Genomic DNA, 21116 nt, shown 5'->3' with positions numbered 1-21116 from the left:
AAAGGAAAGGAGGTACTAACCTGTAAAATATCACCTAGCAATTATGCCATTACATCGTTAAATGTAACTTTTTAGGCAGAACAATTTTAGAATAAATTTAGTGGTTTTAACTACTGTTTTCATGACTTGTATTCAATGAGTGTATTTGTTATTGTTCAGTTATAATGGTTTGGGTACTGATTCAAAGGTTAGAGGTTAATAACCTGTAAAATAAAAAGCACCTTGCGATATGCCATTACTTTGTCACATGTAATGTTTTAGCTTTTACCAATAAATACGATGGTTGTAAACATTATTTTCATGTCTGGTAGTTAATGTTTGTTTTCATCTCACTTCAGCTAATGGTTTGAGTATTGATTCAGTTAGTCATGTTGTTTTAGTGTAGAGTAACGCTGTACAAACGATTCGTGTGTGTGTAAGTGTTTGTGTGTGTGCGTGTGCATGTGTGTATGTGTTCTAGTTTAATTTTAAGTGGAGGAGATTTCTATGAGCTATCGTTGAGAGCTGCGCCTCTGTTAATATAATATGATAATTATTGGAGATAATTATTGTATACACTCTAAATCTTTTAATTTCGAAAATTTCAGATGATTATCTAATTTTAGTGTTGATTAAGTGATCGCTCTAGCACATGACACGACGTTGTAAAACACGTGCAATTTCGTTTTTAATAGGGTTTGTAAGTCTCGTTTTCTCTCACTTTGATTTAGAAATCTAGTTAGAACAACTTAGTATTCTATTAGGCTTCCTTTTTGATATATCCAATATCAACAAAAAGACATCTGCGGATATACTTACTGACTGTAAACATTTAGAAACGTCGTTGAAATGTCGTTGAAGATATTGATACTGATGATCTTTGCAATGGGCTTCAAGTAGTAGCTTCAAGGCTTCTAAAATCCGACCATAGATAGAATTGATAGACTAGTGGGTTTGTAAAAAAAAACAACAAACAAATACACTGCAGCAGTGATTGTTCTACATTAACTAACACACACTGTTGCATAAAAAAATAAATACATGATAAGTTGTATTTGTAGTATGAAAAATAGGCAAAATTTTAAACCACTTCCATGATTATTTGATCTTCTTTAAATAGTCGACAAGGGGTGCCGATTAAGGTAATTTAAATAATTTTGTCTTAAGCATATTAAAACGAAATTTCTATTCTTAATTATTATTATTAAACTAGAGCATCCTTACGAATGACTAAAAAACATGAATAAAACGAACACGGGAAACCATTTGACACATCAAGTTTCCTATTCTTTTGACCGACTTGCCACTTAAGAATGCACACTATTCATTATTTTCGGCGGGCATCAATGAGATATTTTAAAACTCGATTAGTTCAGGCTAGAAATCAGTTTGAGCCTATCTCTGTGTGGTTTGTTGTCTCATGCAATGTAATAGGTTAAATTTTTAAATTTAAAATGTAGTTAGATAGTCAACTAATATATATATATATATATATATATATATATATATATATATATATATATATATATATATATATATATATATATATATATATATATATATATATATATATATATATATATATACATATATATATATATATATATATATATATATATATATATATATATATATATATAGTATATATATATATATATATATATATATATATATATATATATATATATATATAGAGGCCTGAAAAAAAATTGCGGGGGGGGGGGGGAGGGAGAGCGTTTTAATAAGTTTTGCTATAGAATCATCTAGTGCACATTTTATAAAAAAAAAATTTCTTATTAATATGTTGTTTTAATTGTAATCAGATAACTGCGTATCTACTACTAAAAAATGTAATAACAAAATGTGTATTATAACTAGATGTAGGTCATGACGCATTCAACAAATTCAAAATCCTCCCCTCCTACCCTTATTTTCAAAGCACATCTCATTTACCGACCGATTCCCCGTCAAGTAAGACTGAGCCCCCCCCCCCCCCCCCCCCCCCCCCCCCCCCCCCCCCCACCACCCTTTTAGTCGTTATATGAACGTGACAAAACTCTTACTATCAATGTTAAATGGTTGTTAGGCGATTTTTTGGAAGCATATGGACGCTTCCGTGACAGGTTATGGGTTAGTGAAAATAGTAATGTGTACATAGGATATAACAGTGGCGTAGCGAGGTCGGGTGTCACCCGGTGCGGCACTTAATGGTGTCACTCCCCAGAGGCGTAGCGACCCTTCCCGGGGACAAACTTTCAAATTTTCGATTTGCACCCCCCCCCCTCAAACCTTCGATTTGCACCCCCTCAAGTTTTTCTCTATATATATTCTGCTATTTTTAGCCTTGGTGTCACCCGGTGTGGTCCGCACCCCCGCCCCCCTCCCCCCCCTCGCTACGCCCCAGGGATATAATACACGTAAGTTCTCACGGAAAATACAGTTGTTTATAATTTACGAAAACACACTATGATTAAATAAGTTGCAATTTTTTGAAATTAAATAAATTTGTATCGTTCGATACTTTGTGTAAATACAATTTCAATAACGGAGAAATACGAAATCTTATGTTCTAAAAATAGTTAAAATATATTCTCATTTTATAAAGAGTTAGAGAGTTAGAATTCATTCGTTTCTTTCGAATTCTCAAATTTTAACACTGAGAATGTGGCTGTTTTTTTTTTTATTATTATCTCAAAGTTACAACATTACATAGGGCATATTTCAAGCGAATTTATGTGTCCACATATATATTGGCCGTTTTGACCTCATGGTACCTCTAGGGTTTATTTCTTGTGGATAGTGATAAAGGCCTGAGAAATCTAACACTTCGACATCGTTAAATCTGATGATGGTGGGGGGGGGGGGGTGTATGCGTGGATGATGTTTAAGTAAAACGAGCTAGTGCTCAAAACAAGTGATGGTTAGTCGGCTTGATGCAGTATGAAGCCTCAAGATGTAACTTTGAAATTAATTTTTTTTTAATATGAGATAGTAAAATAATTGTATATGTTTGAGATCTATAGGAGGTAGGCGTGGTCCAGTCGGTTAAGCTAATGGTTGCTGAACCGAGTTCAAAACAACTGCTGTCTTTTAATTTGTTATTGGTTGGACAAAGGCTATGGAAGCAAAAAAAAAAACCAGGCTGAAATCGAAATCACCGGTCTAAATAGCGCATATGCAGTTAACACGTATACTTAATTGTGTTAGAGGGAATCACTTTCAACACTATAATAAAAAACTAAGAAGAATAGGTCTATAGAATTAAACTTAGTATCTGTAGTGATGCTTGTGACACAAAAAGCAAAAAAAAAAAAAACAAAGGAAGAAGAAAAAGAATATAAACAAATAAAATAATAATAAGATGCCCTCATATTGTGACAAATTATTAACCATTTCAACTACAGAGCTCGCTTTAATACAGAATTGTTGCTTAAGAAACTAAAAAAAATAAAATCCGTGCAAAATTTGTGGTGTTATTAGATCGACACTAAAAACACACCTCGTCTAAAGGACATGATCTATATATATAATTCTCTTCTGGGATCAGTTAGAAAACAAGCTGCAAGCGCGCCTTTGCAGTCCCCTCTCTTCCTCTCTATCACTAGCACTACCACCCCCACCCCACCCCCACATGATCTGGTGAGCGGTGTTCACTCTGTTTACATTTTACAATCATAGAGACGGTTTGGTAACGGCTATTAGGGGCAGATAATTGAGTTTGAAACGATTTTAAACTTAGAGGAGGTAACTAAGAGGAAGCTGCTTTCACGTGGGGGGGGGGGGGGGGAGGGGGGGTTTAGTGTTTTTAAGCAAATATTTTCAGTGGCAGCATTGGTACTGTCGAATTCACAAATTATAAATTACTGAAAAGTAGAAAAAAAAACAACTAAATAGCGGCGTATGATACGCAGCCGGTCGGCTCGTAGTAATTAATTCTTAAATAAATAAAGGAAGAGGGATGTTAAATAAGGCATCGACGTCGGACCAGTGTACTGTTCGTTGAGGAACAGATCAAACTGATTTTATTTATAAGTTTCGGTTGCTAGAGGGTTAAAATTGTTTTACAGCACGCTACTTCGATTTCGCCGTGCAGTTTTTTTTTTAACATGACGTTCGTGCGGACAACTTTTATCGCATATGTACGTTCCTCTAGTTTATCTGATTCAGTCGGTGATCAACAGTGTTACATTTGAATTCGTTTCCGGCTTAGGTTTTTTTTTTTTTTAAGGATTATTTTGTGACTTGTGTAGATTTAAGATTTAATTAAAGCACACAGGTTTCATGATTGTAGACTAGGTAGAAAACTTTGTATTTAACTTGGGCTTCGATGTTGTAGATACATTAGGATTTACGTGTAAAGATAACCTTTAAGGATATGTTTAAGCTTTATCAACGTTTATTAGTTTAGTTTTTCATTATCTTTTTGTGATTTGCGTCTTGCATTTTATGTTCTTGTTAATGTTATTTTTTTCTTGTTCGTGTTTAGGATAAGGTTTGAAGGTGTAAATCCATATTAATCTTTCGAGTAAATGAAACAGTCTGAGCTGTTATATCTGCTTAAATGTTTCCGATCAATTTTCAATTAGTTTGGGATTTAGTTTGCGCGTGGGCTTATGTTCAGAGTTTAGTGAAGTTAATTAAATATTTGTTTAAATTTAATTGTAAAATATATTTAGATATACCCCGAGCAACTTGTTCTCAAATTAAATAAAATGTAAATATCCGTCCTTTCATCTTATATGAAGGAAAACACAACTATAAAAGATGTGCATACACAGATACAGCTTTACCAAATATTTTTATGTAGAAAGTAAAACCAATTCAACAGCCTTTGGTGTGATAATAAAACACTGTGGATGCCTTCCTTTTCTTTAAATTAACTTGAAAATATCACAATTTTGTAAATGAAAGCCTGGTAGTTTTTAAACATTGTGTTGTTTGTTTTAGGTCTGCAATTTAAGCCTGACGATACGTCTTAAATTCACGATCGACATTAATTTTATGAACTACAATGGTGAGTACAATTTACCTTGTTGAAGCACTCGATCAATAAATATAATAATCTACTAGCCGTTTCGGCTAGGCATCGCTCAAGCCCGTTACATCAAAGCTTGCATTCATATATTTAACGAAGAAATACGTGAGTTAATAAGAAAGATAAATATTAAAACGTGTTTGGAGTTGGTGAATAAAAACGACGCCCAAAAAACAAAGCAGCAACAAAACTAACTGATCTTACACAATATATATAACATAAAATAAACGCTTTCCACATCAAATTTTGAAAGATATTTTCAAACTTAAAATTGAAAACTGAAACTAAAATACACAAACACTTTTACCAACCGCACCCCCCCTCCGCCAAAAAATCAAAAATCAAAATCAAAACAAACAAAGCTACTAAATAAAAGTTAAGTGCGCATCACTTACATAAGTTACGACACATAACATTTTCAAACCCGACCACTCTTGCTTTCTTTGAGAAAGTTTTGTGAAGCATCACCCTCGCACAAATCACGATCTCATTTTTTTTTAAGAAACGTGTATCTAAGAAATCGGTACTTGGGTGCTTTTAGAGAAATTAGAACTTGTTACAGCTACTTCAAATAATACACGGCTTTAATTTATTACGTTTTCATTCCAATAAAATAAATTAATATTTTCAAGCTCGCTGTCCACAATAGGTAGAGTTAAATCTGTTTTTTTTTTCTTGCTTAGACATGTTCATGCCCAGGTACTCAGAAGAGAACTAACTTAAAACTCAAACCTTCTAATTGTTTACTCAGCTACTACACTCCTTATATAATCAAGGCACAGTAGTAATGAGGAGATGTGTCACACTATGTACAATATGTACAATATTTTTACACGCTTTTCTTTAGCCCGTTTGTTTGTGTTTTTGTTGGTTTATTTGTTTGTGGATTTGTGGTGAATCTTGTTGCGCAACTCTGACGCACTTCTAATTCAGCGATATGATTCAAATTTTCAAAATAATTCACGAAAATCTATTTTAAATCTGCTTAGACAATAGATCAATCATTAAAATCTTATTTTTAAAAAATATTTATTCAATACTAAGAGAAGAGATAACTAACTGGACGCGATAGCCCGATCAGTCCGCAGAGCTGTATTTCATGCTGTTTAATTGGTCACGGTTGGTTGCCGCAGAAATCAACCACGTGGAACGGGCAGACAGATGTCGCAATTTTCTGGTCGTAATTTAGCTATATACAAGAAATAAAGCGGAGATTAACAAGATTAATTACGCGCGACAGAGCGATCAGCTCGTATTAGAGGGTGAACTGTCGTCACGGTTGGCTGATTTTATGATGAGCGTCAACTACAAAGAAAGGGTAGACGGCTATCTTTTAAAGATCGCAAAACCAGTGATGGGATTTTAAGGTACATATTTTGGTCTTAGTCTTTAATTCAAGTGTTCACTTCATTTAAATTGAAATACTAAAAGGTGGAAAATATTTTTAAAATATATATATATATAAACCTTTACAATAACAAGCTCTTGAATGCGTTGAAAAAAAATTAAACAGATTTGCTCTCTTTAATAAAAGCTTAGGTCGCTCAATAATATCTGTCACATCTTGTATCGTATTTTTCTCAATGCATTTAAAAACTAGTATTATAAAGTTTGATGTATGCGTTTTATTTACATTCAATGAATGAAGCTTTTTAAACGAGATTGCCGAAATATTTTAAGAAAGACAGAGTGTCCTACATCCGAATAAAATTCGTTGCATATATTTTAAAATATCAGTGAATTTCTAAAATTATTCATAATTGTTTTTTTAATCCGCTTTTGTGATTCGATTTTTTAAAATACATTTGGGCTTGATGTTTATGTTTAAGCTGTGCAACATATTTTGCTTTAATTTTTTAAAATACTTTCAGGAGCATGCAAAACCACCTGGTGGTTCTAAATGGACATTAACCTTCATTTTGTTTGGGGTGTTTAGCTATTTAATGTTGTATTGGCTGTTCCGCACAGGAACAAAAGGATTTGTACCCGACATCAACAATATACAATTTTCAAGTAATTATAAAGTGTTTAAAGCTAGTGAAACCATTCATTACAAAATATCTCTACACACAACCAATACCAACTCCTCTAATGCCAACTCCGGCGAATATTTGACATTATTGCAAGAGATGAAGCTACCACCTTATATCCCAGTGACAGAAGCTTTAATGAAATATACAACATTTAGCAATAATTCTATAGTGGAGCATCTAATCAGGTCAGAATTCGGTCTAGAGTCCTATACAACTGAAAGTGGTGAAGAAATTTGGACTGAAAATGGCGTACAATATCGCACGTTCCCTTACAAAGAACCAAAAGACAGCAAGTATTACAGTTCAGAATTTGAAGCCTACATTCCTTTCAATGAAAGTGTATTTTTTGAGGGCACAGCAGGTTCTCCATTACTTCACAATGGTACAAGAAAAGTGATACTCTGGTGGAAACACAAAGATGACATGGCAAGCATTAATGATTTACACAATTTGAGAGCGTGTCCAGAGTTTCCGTGTGTCGTCACGTCAAATAGAAGCTTCACAAACATCAGCAGTGTTTTTCTTGTTGACGGTAAGTAACATTATCTCTAAAGGTTTGTTTGATTTTATTTAATGGAATATTTACCAATATTACTTCTTTTTCGTATTTTTAAAAATTTAAAATAATAAATAATATATCTTTTAGTTGAAGAAAATGTTTGAAATCATATAAAAATTGCATAGATTTCTTGTTCTTGCAAGCTTCCTAATATAGCTTTTTGGAGAAATTTATGTGTACAACGAAAAGGGGAAATAAATAATTAAATACGTGGTATTATCATTATAAAATGGTAATTTTGTTGTAACTCTTTAATACCAAGGTCTAGTTATGTTTGTTTTTTTATGTGTCAAGGGATCGAACTGTATGATGATCAAGACAACTACCAGAAATAAATTATTTAAAATTAACTTCCTTCTGAAAAACAATTTGCAAACTAGACATAACAACAAGTAATTACTGCCCCTTATATATTGACTAGTTGTAGACATTAATTTATCGTGAAGTGGCCCACACCGCACACATCCTTAACCGTAATGTCGAGGCTTACAGACTGTGGAGACCCCCCATGTGTTCTTTACACTAATACCTGGCGAAAAGGCACCAAAAAGACATACCCTCGGGCAGATGAGGCTCGACAGCTGGGACAGCAACTCTTCTAGGAGAGACAACTCCAAAATAAAACAACTGCTGCCTTGTAGTTATTTCTTTGTCGGACAAAGGCTATGGAAGGAAATCTAAAAAAGAAAAGCAGGCTGTAATCGAAGTCAATAGCCTCAAACAGTTTACACGTATACTTAATTGTGTTGGAGGGAATCCCTTCCAACACTAAAATTAAGAACGAAGAAGAAGAAGAAGAAGAAGAAGAAGAAGAAGAAGAAGAAGAAGAAGAAAGAAAACATCAATGCCTGTCTCGAAGACACAAAGAATAAACATGCTTATTGGTCAGATTTCCAGGTTAAAAACCACGTATATCTTTGCTAATTACACTTGCAGAGGTAGAGGAAGTAGTTGTTGAAGTAAACTGAATTTATTATAATATTTCTACTTAAATACAAATGTATTTAAAGATAATGATATCAATGTTTGCACCTTTGTATCTGTGATATTCCAGCCCAGTTTGTGAGAGATGAACCGATACCCCACCGTCGTGAAGATCAGGTTTTTGTACACTACCACGTCGAGGCCCCAACAAACGGTGTGTACTGGAGGTTCGGGAATGTGTACGAAAAGTACCAGAACTGGAACACAGCGTTCAACTGGACAATGTCCTTCAGAAGGGACTCTGACATCAGGACTTATTACGGCTTGATTAGAAAAAGAAAACACGTCAAAGAAAAAAATTACACTGCGATATTAGCAGCTAAAACGAGTAAAGTCGCTTGGTTAGTTTCAAACTGTAGATCAGCGTCTAAACGCGAAGATTACATCAACGAACTGAAACGTTTCGTAACTGTTGATGTATGGGGAGGTTGTGGCAGTTTTAATTGCCCTAGGGGCGACGATAAGCACTGTCTGGATGAAATTCGCAAGAAATACAAATTTTATTTAGGCTTTGAAAGCAACTTTTGCAAAGACTATGTCACCGAAAAACTCTACCGGTTCTTCGGTTCCGATTTCATTGTTATCGCCCGTGGATCAGACTTATACTCGAGTATTCTCCCTTCAGAAACGTTTTTAAACGCGGCTGACTTCAAATCTCCCGAGGAATTGGCTAAAAGGATTCTATATTTAGATTCTCATGACGATGAATATATTGCAATGTTGAAAGAGAAAGACAAGTATTTCAGCATCTACGAGGATTATCCGTTATATCGTGCTAATCCTGTATTTATGGAATACCGTTATGAGGCTGTCGCATTCTGCCAGTTATGTCAACGTATGTGGAACTTGGAGAAATATGCCAAAACTATTCCAGATATGCTTGAGTGGTTTAATGTTAAGGACTATAAGTGTTAATACTATGAAGATGTGGAATTTCCGTAAACTTTATAATAGGTTGTATTTTTTTTTAGCTTGCTATCACAGCCAAACAGAGTTTCTTGCCCCCCCCCCCCCCCCCCCCTTGAAGAAAGTCTACCGCCCCACCCCCCGAAACAAGATGGAATTTATATAGAAAACATATACCTTTTCCAGTGTCAGCGCCCCCCCCCCCCGGAAAATGTCCGACCCCCTCCCTCTGAAAATATCAAGTGCCGCCCCCCCCCACCCCCGGGGGAAAAAAATTCTGGAAGAAACACTGCAGCCAACACTATACCACACACGTTCGCAAACAACACGTTTTATATTACTGTCAACAATTAAGAGATTTAAACATAATATTAAGGGAAAATTTTAAACAACAGGCACAGGAAAAGAACTAAGAAAAAAAATCACCTTTCAAACCGTAATCCAATTTCTGCATTTCGTTTACCCTTTAAAAAATAACAGAATCAAGAAGGATTACTGATGCTATAGAAATACAAATGCCCCTTGGTGTTACGGTTGACGAAGTTGAATAACGTTTGATAGTTCGTGCATGAAGTTACCCAGCCTAAACTTGAGAGTGTAGCATATTATAGGGATTTGGCATTTAAGGATACCCCCTAGTGTGATTAAAAAAAATCTTTGGATTACACACACGTTGAACAATTAATAGAAGAGTTTACAGTAAACAAAACAAAAAAAGAAAAATAAGCGTTTCTATTATATAGTGAGATCTATATTTAAAAAAAATTATTCGAGCAGAGCTGTATGTCAATAGCATACAATAGTGATACATTGAGTTGAATTCACACCGTAACATTACTTGTAAATTAAACTGTTTGTATGTCAAAGCAATTTTCTACAATTAAATTAATTGAAACGTATTAAATCCGTTCCAGCCCCCCCCCCCCCCCACATGCCAAAGGACGTAGGATAATGCAAAGAAATAAACTGGTTTCATAATGTAATGTAATGTAATGTAATGTAATGGAATGGAATGTAATGTAATGTAATGTAATGTAATGTAATGTCATGTCATGTCATGTCATGTCATGTCATGTCATGTCATGTCATGTCATGTCATGTCATGTCATGTCATGTCATGTCATGTCATGTCATGTCATGTCATGTCATGTCATGTCATGTCATGTCATGTCATGTCATGTCATGTCATGTCATGTCATGTCATACTATATATATCATGTGTTGTCTTGTCATGTCGCAATATAACATGTCATTTCGTAGCCTGTCAAGTCTTGTAATCTGATGTCATGCTACGTTATTTATAGTACTGTGATGTAATTTAAGGTTAAGCCAGCTATGTGCTTTACTGAATTGTGCAACATGTTCTGCTCTACTAAGCAATGATATGCTGTGTTAAGCTATGCTAATTTATGCTAAGCTGTGTTATGCAATGACATTCAATGACATGCAATGAAAAGCCATCATATGATATTCCATTGTATGCCTTGCTATGCCGTGTTCAGACAAATATGCCATGTTATTGAATGGAACAAAAAACAATCCTCTGTTCCAAATCATACGTCTTATTAAGTCTTATTTTGAAATTGTTCAGCTTGTTAATTGAATGAAAATAAATGAAAATATTAAGAACGTTTGTTGTGGTTGATTGTGAGAATATATGCAATAGACGAAGGCATCAGAGTAGAGAACATAGAGGTCAGGTCAGGTCAGGTCAAGTCAGGTCAGGTCAAGTCAGGTCAGGTCAGGCCAGGTCAGGTCAGGTCAGGTCAGGTCAGGTCAGGTCAGGTCAGGTCAGGTCAGGTCAGGTCAGGTCAGGTTAGTTAGGTTAGGTTAGGTTAGGTTAGGTTAGGTTAGGTTAGGTTAGGTTAGGTTAGGTTAGGTTAGGTTAGGTTAGGTTAGGTTAGGTTAGGTTAGGTTAGGTTAGGTTAGGTTAGGTTAGGTTAGGTTAGGTTAGGTTAGGTTAGGTTAGGTTAGGTTAGGTTAGGTTAGGTTAGGTTAGGTTAGGTTAGGTTAGGTTAGGTTAGGTTAGGTTAGGTTAGGATAGACTGGGTTAGGCTAGGTTAGGTCAGGTCAGGTCAGGTCAGGTCAGGTCAGGTCAGGTCAGATCAGATCAGGTCAGGTCAGGTCAGGTCAGGTCAGGTCATGTCAGGTTAAGTCAAGTCAAGTCAAGTCAAGTCAGGTCGAGTCATGTCAGGCCAGGTAAGGTCAGGTCAGGTCAAGTCAGGTTAGTTAGGTTAGGTTAGTTTAGGTTAGGCTAGGTTAGGTTAGGTTAGGTTAGGTTAGGTTAGGTTAGGTTAGGTTAGGTTAGGTTAGGTTAGGTTAGGTTAGGTTAGGTTAGGTTAGGTTAGGTTAGGTTAGGTTTGGTTAGGTCAGGTCAGGTCAGGTCAGGTCGAGTCAGGTCAGGTCAGGTCGAGTCAGGTCAGGTCAGGTCAGGTCAGGTCAGGTCAGGTTAGGTTAGGTTAGGTTAGTTAGGTTAGGTTAGGTAAGTTAGGTAAGGTTGAGTTGAAGTTTCTTCTTGAATGGAGATTGTCTAAGTTAGCAAATCCAAAAAGAAAAAAGCATGCTGAAATCGGATACACCATCCTGTATTGCACATAACAAGCTGACACATAATACTTCATTGTGCTGGAGGAAATGACGCCCAACATTGCAATTAACGAAGACGTTTAAGTCACGTGAGTTCACTTATATATTTTTTATATACCCTCAACTCGTTAGTATTTACAATGGTAATCTTGTAGATTACATTTAGACCTTCGCATCTTTTAGACTTATTTAAATGCTAACTTAAATGTGACGATTGCTTTTTTATAAACTTGATTTTTATTCTTGTAAGGACTTGTAAAGACGACAGCGCTAAAGTTAAAGTTAAGGCTAAAGTACGCAACAAGAAGAGCATTATAATGAAATTCTTACAACTTTCAAAATGTGAAAACGTGTTCTATAAGGGGCCTAAGTGCCCTAAACCCCTAAGTAAACCGTCAAAGCTGAAACAACACCGAGACTGAATATTTGAAAGAATTATTTCAACTAACAAAAATCTAACTTTGCACAAAAATACAATTTAGCGACTTTAAGACACGAGTAAAATGGGTAATGATTAGTCGTAGGTAATGAGGGTTCTGGGGCGTAGCGAGGTCGGGTGTCACCCGGTGCGGTCCCCACCCCTGCCCCCCCCCTCGCTACGCCCCTGTGAGGGTTGTCAAAGATGAAGTTCCAGTCAGTGTCGTGATGTCTGCAAATCAAATTAATAAACCACCATGCCAATTACTTTGTAAAAAAATAAAAATTCTATGTTTAATGAACTTTTTTCCCTCTTCGTGTAAAAAAATCTGATTTCAAATTATCTGAATTCTTCTTGTGTATAATAAAGCAAGACTGTTGCGTTCACACTGGGCAATCAAATATTGATTCAGCATAATTTCAGGTCGCTCCTTTTAGTAGTGATGATATAAAGCCCTGGTACGTCATCTGATTTCTTTTATAAAGGCAATTCATCACTCAACGTTTTTAAAGGATGTTTTATTATACGATGCATATAACCTTTGAGCTAAACCTGCGTCTGTGTGTGCTGAGCTTTTACAAGCGATAGAAAAAAACAACCTATTCACTGTTTAAATGCAACTAGTCAAATATTGGAGTTGAATCTCGTTTAAAAATGTAACCTTAAAATGTACTTAATATTAATAAAGGATTACGCAAACCAGTGATGTTTTATCATACAGGATCATTCCATATCTTTTAGACCGTATCTCTATTTGTCAGTGTATTTTCTTGAAATACAACTTGTTGTGTACATTGGAGCGAATTGTCGAATTTTAATTGTGTACCTAGTGCCCATAAATATTAGCGCCTCGGTGGTCTGTAGGTCAGATGGTGGAGCTAAACGTTTCAACAGACAACATCTACAGCACAAATATCTACTGGACGACATCAGTGGAAACAAAAGACTCTAAGATGTCTGCAAGTTACTGGTCAGGTACGTGGTCATTTTGATGTTAGCCAAGTTTTAAAAAATGTAGTTATATTTAACAGCTTTAATGTAAATATCGAATATATATGTATATATATATATATATATATATATATATATATATATATATATATATATATATATATATATATATATATATATATATATATATATATATGAATATACAGTGGTACCTCGATATAAGAGTGCCCCGAGATGCGAATTTTTCAATATACAAGCAGTCAAGAGAGGGCTATTTTTTGCTTTGAAATACGAGCAAATTTTGAGATACGAGTAGCCGGTTTCGCGGGTTTTACAGGTCATGACATTCTGAAAGGGAGGAAAAAACAAACCACCTTGACATATTTTGCTTTTAACACATGAAAAAGAGTAAATCGTGCGAAAAAAGCAAAACCAGTTAAGAGAATAGCATTCACGAACATAAAAAATAAAAAGTAATACTAAATTATAAAGTATCATTTACGTTCAACCATGTTTAGTAATTTTTTTAAGCTCAATTAAGTATAGGGATAAAGTGTAGGTTTAAAAGTGTAGCGATTAAGTTAATTAAAGTGAACGAATGCGCTTAGAGTGTAGAGAATGCCACTTTATATCTCCACCAGCATTTTTAGTAAGTTTAAGGTCGCTTATTTCAAAAGAATATTTACATTAGAAAAACAGTTGTATTTCTTTACATTCTTCATTTTAATGTTTTTTTTTTCACACAATTTGTTATTTATAAAAGCATATTTCTTATATAAAATAAAATAAATAGCAAAAGCAGTTGCGATTGCTATTTCGGTAGCAGGCTGGAACGGATTAATGGCATTTTATATTATTTAAATGGGAACAACCTGCTTTGAAATAAGAACAATTTGACATGAGAGCAATGTTACCTACGGAGCGAATTAAACTCGTAACTCGAGGTACCACTATATACATACATATACATACATACATACATACATATATATATATATATATATATATATATATATATATATATATATATATATATATATATATATATATATATATATATATATATATATATATATATACCGTATATTTACGGTGTAGCTATAGGCCTACTCTGCGTTCTTAAAGCGTTTAGACATTGTATTTTAATACGTAATTTTAATCACAAACGTATATCTCATGAATGTTTCATCATTCTAAGTAAATTCTTTACTTCCGATAGCAGTAAATCATACTACTCAAATCTAAGCGACCGACGTACATCACAAGACATTTAACTGTCTAACAACAATAGGGACACTAAAAGAGACATACAAAGCCTCAGAGGCTGACACAATTTAGGGGGGGTGACAAAATATATAGAGAAAAACTTGAGGGGGGTGCAGATCGAAAGTTTGAAGGGGGGGGGTGCAAGTTGAAAGTTTGTCCCCGGGAAGGGTCGCTACGCCTCTGGGGGGTGACACCATTAAGTGCCGCACCGGGTGACACCCGACCTCACAACGCCACTGCATAGCCTACATTTCAAAACACACATCACCCGATAAAATGTCTCCTAAACCGTATCTAAAATATCTCTTTATACATAACGTTCCAGCATAACGTTAGGCTAAACAAACCATTCAATGAACGCTTATATTTGCCTTCAATTGCCAATGCAAACTGTTACAGATTGCATCTCTGCCTAGGTCTCTTGCGTCGCTACACTTACATTAATTAGTTAGAATATTGATCTTCCAGTTTTAGTATAAAGGCTTATCGAACAAATAAAGACAGTAATATTTATTTTTTTGACAAAAGCATCGGACAATGCACACATCCCGTTGGTTAATGTATCTAAATAAATCTTAAGTAGATCCGATTTTGAAAAAAATGAGGTTTTAATTTGCAATATTATTGCATTATCATCAAAGACTTATGTTTCAGAAAAGTGGGGATGAAATCGCTGTATTAAAATTTAGTTTTCAAGATTTTCCACAGACCTACAAAAAAAAAATACAAAAAAGACATTGTATACTAAAGAAAATCGTATTGGAAAAAATATATAAAACGTTTATAATAATTATCTTTTAAATAAATAAAATTGATTTCTTGAATACAGTATAATTTTTTAAAATTAAAATTTCTTGCGCTGCCTTCGAAAATGCTTTTAGCTTTAAATAAATCATTAGAAATATTTCTAAATTTAAATGAACAGATTTAGCCTAAAATATCAGACACTGATACTTCAGCAGTAAAAGTTTATATTTTGTGATTCATCCCTTTTTGACCTTGCAATTTTCTGAGAACAAATAAATAACTCAATAACATAAGTTCATACAAAATCGCAATGGAGACGAGTTATTCAACAGTCTTTTTTCCTTCTTCTTTTGTAAACTTAACACAATTAGCTGTTTGTTGATTTATGTTCATGTTTTACAGTGTTAAAGACCTTTACTTCTGTTACAGATCTTTCCCTCAAGTATCGAGGTTAGTCGCATACAATGGTAGGTACATTTTTAAGTTGTAGTGATTTATATATCGCATTAGTCACACATTCAGTTACGCTATAGGTAAACGAATACCTTCCTGTGTATAGATACATATTTGTTAAAACATTTTCAATGCATATCAAATATTTACATACCACATGAAGGAATAGTTTAACCAGCATTATACCCTGTCGTATTTTACTTTTCCTATCGTAAGTAGATACCCATCAGAGCTGGGTGGACTCGGAAAGTTTCTACCGTAATCAATGAGGACTTGAGATTAGCATTCGTATGCTTTACCATTTTTTTCCCCCACATATCTGCATTTATCTACACTTTTATAATTTTGGTTTCAATAGATATTATTAGTTTATTAAGATTATATTTTTAAAGATTCCTTTAAATTATATATTCTTTTCTATATTTACATTACACTAAATGACTCAAACGTGGTTTTAATTTGAAGCTATTTTCCTTTTTTTTTTAAATTGAAAAGATTTAATAATTAGAAAACTTGTGTTCACAGTTCATTTAAATTTAAGTTCCTGATTGTAAAGAAACTTGTTTTCCATCTTTCTGTGTTTGTGTTTTTTCTGCTTGTTCCTGTATCAAAGCATTCCGTTTTCTTTGGTACTGTTGCCAGTGTAAGAGCTGTTGATCATCAATGAATTTGGCATATTGAGAATTGACAAGCTCCTTACGAAAATGTTCATACTGTAGAAGTTCTATCATGTGTAAACATTGGGGGTATTTGAGAAATTTGGCATATCTTGGTTCTTTCCAGTACTGAAGGTACTTGAGATAGTTAATAAAATTCGGGTCTTTGAAGCTGTTACGTTGGGCTAAAAAATTTAAATATTTGGGGTTTGCTAGACACTGGACAAGCTCAAGCTCAATTTGAAAACGGGTTCTCTGTTGTTCGTCAGTTTCACCAAAGCGCTTCTCTTTTCTATCCATTTTTTCTACAATGTTTACTTCATTGTTTATTGAAGCTATTTTCCTCTTTTTTTTTAATGCTAACTTTAGAAATAATGTTTTTGTTCGTCATTTAAATCGAAGCTATTTTCCTCTAGCTGGCATTTTTATGCTATGGAATTATAAGTCTGCTTCTTAAATTCAATATCACCAGAACCTATAATAAGAATAAACAATGAAACGTTCAAGGTATTATACAATGTTAAACGTTACGAACACAAATTACGAGCATCTAATCATATCGGAATTCGGTCTACAGTCCTATAAAAGTGAAAGTGGTGAAGACATTTGGAATGAAAATGGCGTACAGTATCGCACGTTTATATACAAAGAACGAAAAGACAGCAAGTATTACATTTCAGAATTTGATTTTCATTGTTATTGCCCATGGATCAGACTTATACACGAGTATCCTCCCTTCAAAAACTGTCTCGTTCTGCCAGTTATTTAGACTTGTATGGAGATATGCAAAAACTATTCCAGATATGCTTGAGTGGTTTAACATGAAAGGACTATCAGTGTTAATAATATGCAGATGAGGACGTGCATTCATCATAATGGTAAGTAATAAATAGCTAGATAGAACCATATTTATATATGATTTATTTATTTATGACTTTAAACGCAAAACAATACGTTCAGCGTTTTACAAACATGTAACGTTCACAAAGATTTTTTTCCGAAATTATTTATATCCAATAGTTGAGCAGTAGTCCATTTAGTACTTTTGTCTTTTATTGAGTGTTTCTAATTCTGTTTTTTACTTTTTTGCTTATTTTCTAAATTATATAGAGGTCTAACTTGATATATAATTATGGATTGTATTAATATTATTTTATTATTTTTCTCTATTTTACAAACTCGCTGTACAAATAACACAAAAGAACGATGCTATCAGGTTTACTAAAGAACTATAATAAGCAAGTAGAGAACAGCATTTTCACAACACGTTCGAGCTATTGCTTTAGTCACTCACTCGCTGCCGAATGTACACACAAATAATACACACTCAAGGGATATAACCATGATTATTGCAATACAAGGGGAATAACTAAAACTAACTAGATAAACCGTAACATTAACTAAAATAAAGGCCCTTTTGAAAGATAATAACTAAAGATATAGTTTTACTTAATACGAATATGGGCATATGAATTAGTCTACAACAACTCATCTTATTAATTCAAAGTAAATGACACCTCTGAATCTATTTTTCTGTTTTAATCTGTATTATATTTTGATAAATTACACGTTTCAATATTTTTTTAAAATGCAAAAAAAAAAAAAAATTCCGAAATGAAACTGATCTCTAATCTTACCCAGGAGCCTAACTGCTTATTACTTACACGAGCTTATCTATGACACTTAGGGTTGGGTTCTGAGCAAGGGTCGTCCTTACGAACATGAAAGTTCAGTTTTACGTGAGATGTAGATGTGGACAATATACAAACATGAACATTGGAAATATCAACAATATTATCGCGAAGTATTACTTGGAGAACATATCGGGAATGCAACTTGAACCATCATAAAAAGTTCTTACCCTTTAATTTTTTTGTCTTTTTCTTTAAAATGAAAAACATATTGACTTGTCAATAGTTGCCCTTTCGGTCTAAGAATAGTTGGTAATAGAAGAATCATTAATTGCCTAGTTTGTAATTGCGGACTTAGTAGTTGCTGATTTAGAGATCGCTCATTTAGTATTCGTTGAGTCAGAAATTATTATTGCCGATCAAATAGTTGGCTAAGAATCAAATACTATATTACACACATTCCTTAATAAAGAATTAAATTTGGATTATTTATCCAGTCTATACATGTGAGACTATAAAACCACATTTATTGTTCTGCGCAATGTCTACCTACTGTTCCTTTATATTCCGTTCCCAGCGCCATATTCCGAAATTTCTCTTATCTTAGTACTGACGTTTTTACAATCAGGAAAGATAACTTTGTTATATAAAAAAATGGATTATTTTATATAGTTATCTCCCTGAGACTACTTCCTTTATTAGCATAAGCGTAACACTTTTAACTATTTGTTTTGGCAATTGAAATTAGTTTTCATTTTTGAAAATTTCATAGCGTATGTACTTTAAATGAATATATATATATATTTTTTCTATTTTTCCGTTTTACTTATATACATATCCTACTATTTGGACTATTTCTCTGTGATAACAAAGTATACTATTTTTCAACCCAATTAGGTCTACGTCACGGGTTCCCAACCTGGGGGTCGCGACCCCCCTGGGGGTCGCGAAGGGCTTTCTGGGGGGTCGCCAACTGGTATACTAAACCTTAGTAATTTGAAACAAAACATAAATATTTAGAAGAATTTTTTTTTAAATTCGGCTTTACTAACATCACTGGAAAGGAATAGAGAAGAAGCAAAGCGTACTGTCTAAAGTTTTTCTCAGTCACGAGTTTATGAAATCTTCAAAACTAAAACGTCATTTGAGACGAGTCATTCGAAACACACCAAAAAAAGATATGGAGCTCTTTCGTCGGTATGAAGCTAGTTGCAAACGTCATAGACTTGATCGAACAGGAAGTTTTCACCAAGGAAACATAGCATTAGTGCAAGCATCACATGAAGTCGCGACAGAAAATGCCAAGCAAAAAAAAAAAAAAAACAATAGGAGAAAATCTCATCAAACGCTGCATGTTGAAGATGGTGAAGTTAATTCTTACATGTCCGTAGATGTTAAATAACACATTTTTATTGAAATTAAGCTTTCACCATTTTTTGCTTTTCAAGTTGATAAATCAACAGACGTGAGTTCGTGTTCGCAGTTTCTGGTCTTTGTCTATATTCATTCAGATGATAGCAAAGAAGAGTTGCTCTTTTGTGAAGATAGCATGGAGAAAATAAATACGTTTTTTTTTTTTAAATTGGATGATTAAAATGGGTTAAAACGGCTGTGAGGGTTTGTACGGATGGTGCACCATCTATGTTTAGGTCAAAATCGAGCTTTCAGAAAGCAGAAAAGATTTAGCTCCCTAACCACTGCCCTCACCAATCGCCATCAAGACTCCATTGCTAGTATAAGTGGTAAATTATATAAAATCTGGAGCCTTCAAAGTAGGCTACTGAGTAAAGACCTGAATAAAGATCACGAGGTTCTGCTCTTCTACACTACAGTGCGCTGCTGTCAAACGAATTGTTGTGAATCGTGTTTTTGAATTGAAATCTGAAATCAAATTGTTCTTGGAAATGCAAAGGAAACAAGACCTTTTGGTATACTTAAAACGACATAGAGTGGTTGGAGAGAGTATCAAACCTAGCAGATGTGTTCGAACATCAAGATAAGCATAACCTGAAGCTTCAGAGAAAATGAACGAATATTATAACTTTCCAAGATTATCTCGGGGCATTTTTATCAAAGCTGCAAAATCGGCGAAGAAAATAAATCTTGGAAATATTGTAAATTTGAGAAACTCTGCAGTGTGGTAGATGAATCTAATTGTTAGATAATTAAAATTTTGAAAGAAGAAATTTCTGGGCATCTTGAATCAAGTGAAAACGAACTGCAGCGCTATTTCTCTGAGCTGAAAAAAAAAGGATTGACGCATTATCCATTCTCTTCTTCCTGCATTCACGATGAATTACAAGATGAATTCTTTGATTTGTAGAATGATTCCGCGTAAGATAAAAAACTGCACACTCAATTTTGGTGTAGTATTCACCATTCATACCCAAAAGTAAAATTGATTGACTTTTCGAGAATAGATTTTCAACACTATTTTTCGATTAAAAACAAAATTAAGATAATGATAATGACATAGGTTGGCGTTAACAAAAAAAAATGCTTTAAAAAAATTAACCACGAATGTTTAGTGAATAGTATGCAATTTTACTCATGGTATTAAAACAGTTATCAAGAGTAGTTCATATTGAAAGTCTACTAGAAAATGTTATTTTAGTGCTTATTAATTTCCATAATAATTTCGGCTTTTTAATTCGATGGGGGTCGCGGGTCACTTAATTTTTATAAAAGGGGGTCGCCACTCGAAAAAGGTTGGGAACCACTGGTCTACGTGGTTCTTAATTCTTATACACGATATTCGACTTGTTTGCGTTAAATCAGAAGTAAAAACATTTCGACTGGTTTGTTTATGAACATTGGCCTTCACCTCGAGTACACTATTTGAACTACTTTCTATTTTATATACATTGTGTTTTACTGTATACGTGGGTCTGATGAAACATGTCGTTTGCCGA

At 34.1% G+C, this 21116-nt stretch overlaps 2 protein-coding genes across 2 annotated transcripts; one reads left to right on the top strand and one right to left on the bottom strand.

Moving 5' to 3' along the window:
* Positions 1-8595: 8595 nt before the first annotated feature.
* Positions 8596-9511, top strand: LOC131941167 (alpha-(1,3)-fucosyltransferase fut-1-like). Its single transcript, XM_059300176.1, has one exon. It carries the CDS (start codon positions 8813-8815, stop codon positions 9503-9505), a length of 693 nt encoding a protein of 230 aa, XP_059156159.1. The 5' UTR covers positions 8596-8812; the 3' UTR covers positions 9506-9511.
* Positions 9512-16453: 6942 nt separating this feature from the next.
* On the bottom strand, positions 16454-16896 carry LOC131941148 (mediator of RNA polymerase II transcription subunit 31-like). The gene has a single exon (XM_059300158.1). The coding sequence runs from the start codon at positions 16871-16873 to the stop codon at positions 16454-16456; it is 420 nt and encodes a 139-aa protein (XP_059156141.1). The 5' UTR covers positions 16874-16896.
* Between the last annotated feature and the right edge of the window lie 4220 nt (positions 16897-21116).

The sequence above is a fragment of the Physella acuta genome, unplaced genomic scaffold, assembly GCF_028476545.2.
Source record: "Physella acuta isolate Inbredline_101_S28 unplaced genomic scaffold, ASM2847654v3 ptg000350l, whole genome shotgun sequence".
In the NCBI taxonomy this organism is placed as follows: domain Eukaryota; kingdom Metazoa; phylum Mollusca; class Gastropoda; family Physidae; genus Physella; species Physella acuta.
Note: the sequence above shows the minus strand (reverse complement) of the source record. Positions and strands in the feature narration are given on the sequence as shown.

Bases quoted from the DNA above. Each gene is read 5' to 3' on its own strand.
- LOC131941167 (XM_059300176.1), top strand. From the start codon at position 8,813: ATGTCCTTCAGAAGGGACTCTGACATCAGGACTTATTACGGCTTGATT.
- LOC131941148 (XM_059300158.1), bottom strand. From the start codon at position 16,873: ATGGATAGAAAAGAGAAGCGCTTTGGTGAAACTGACGAACAACAGAGA.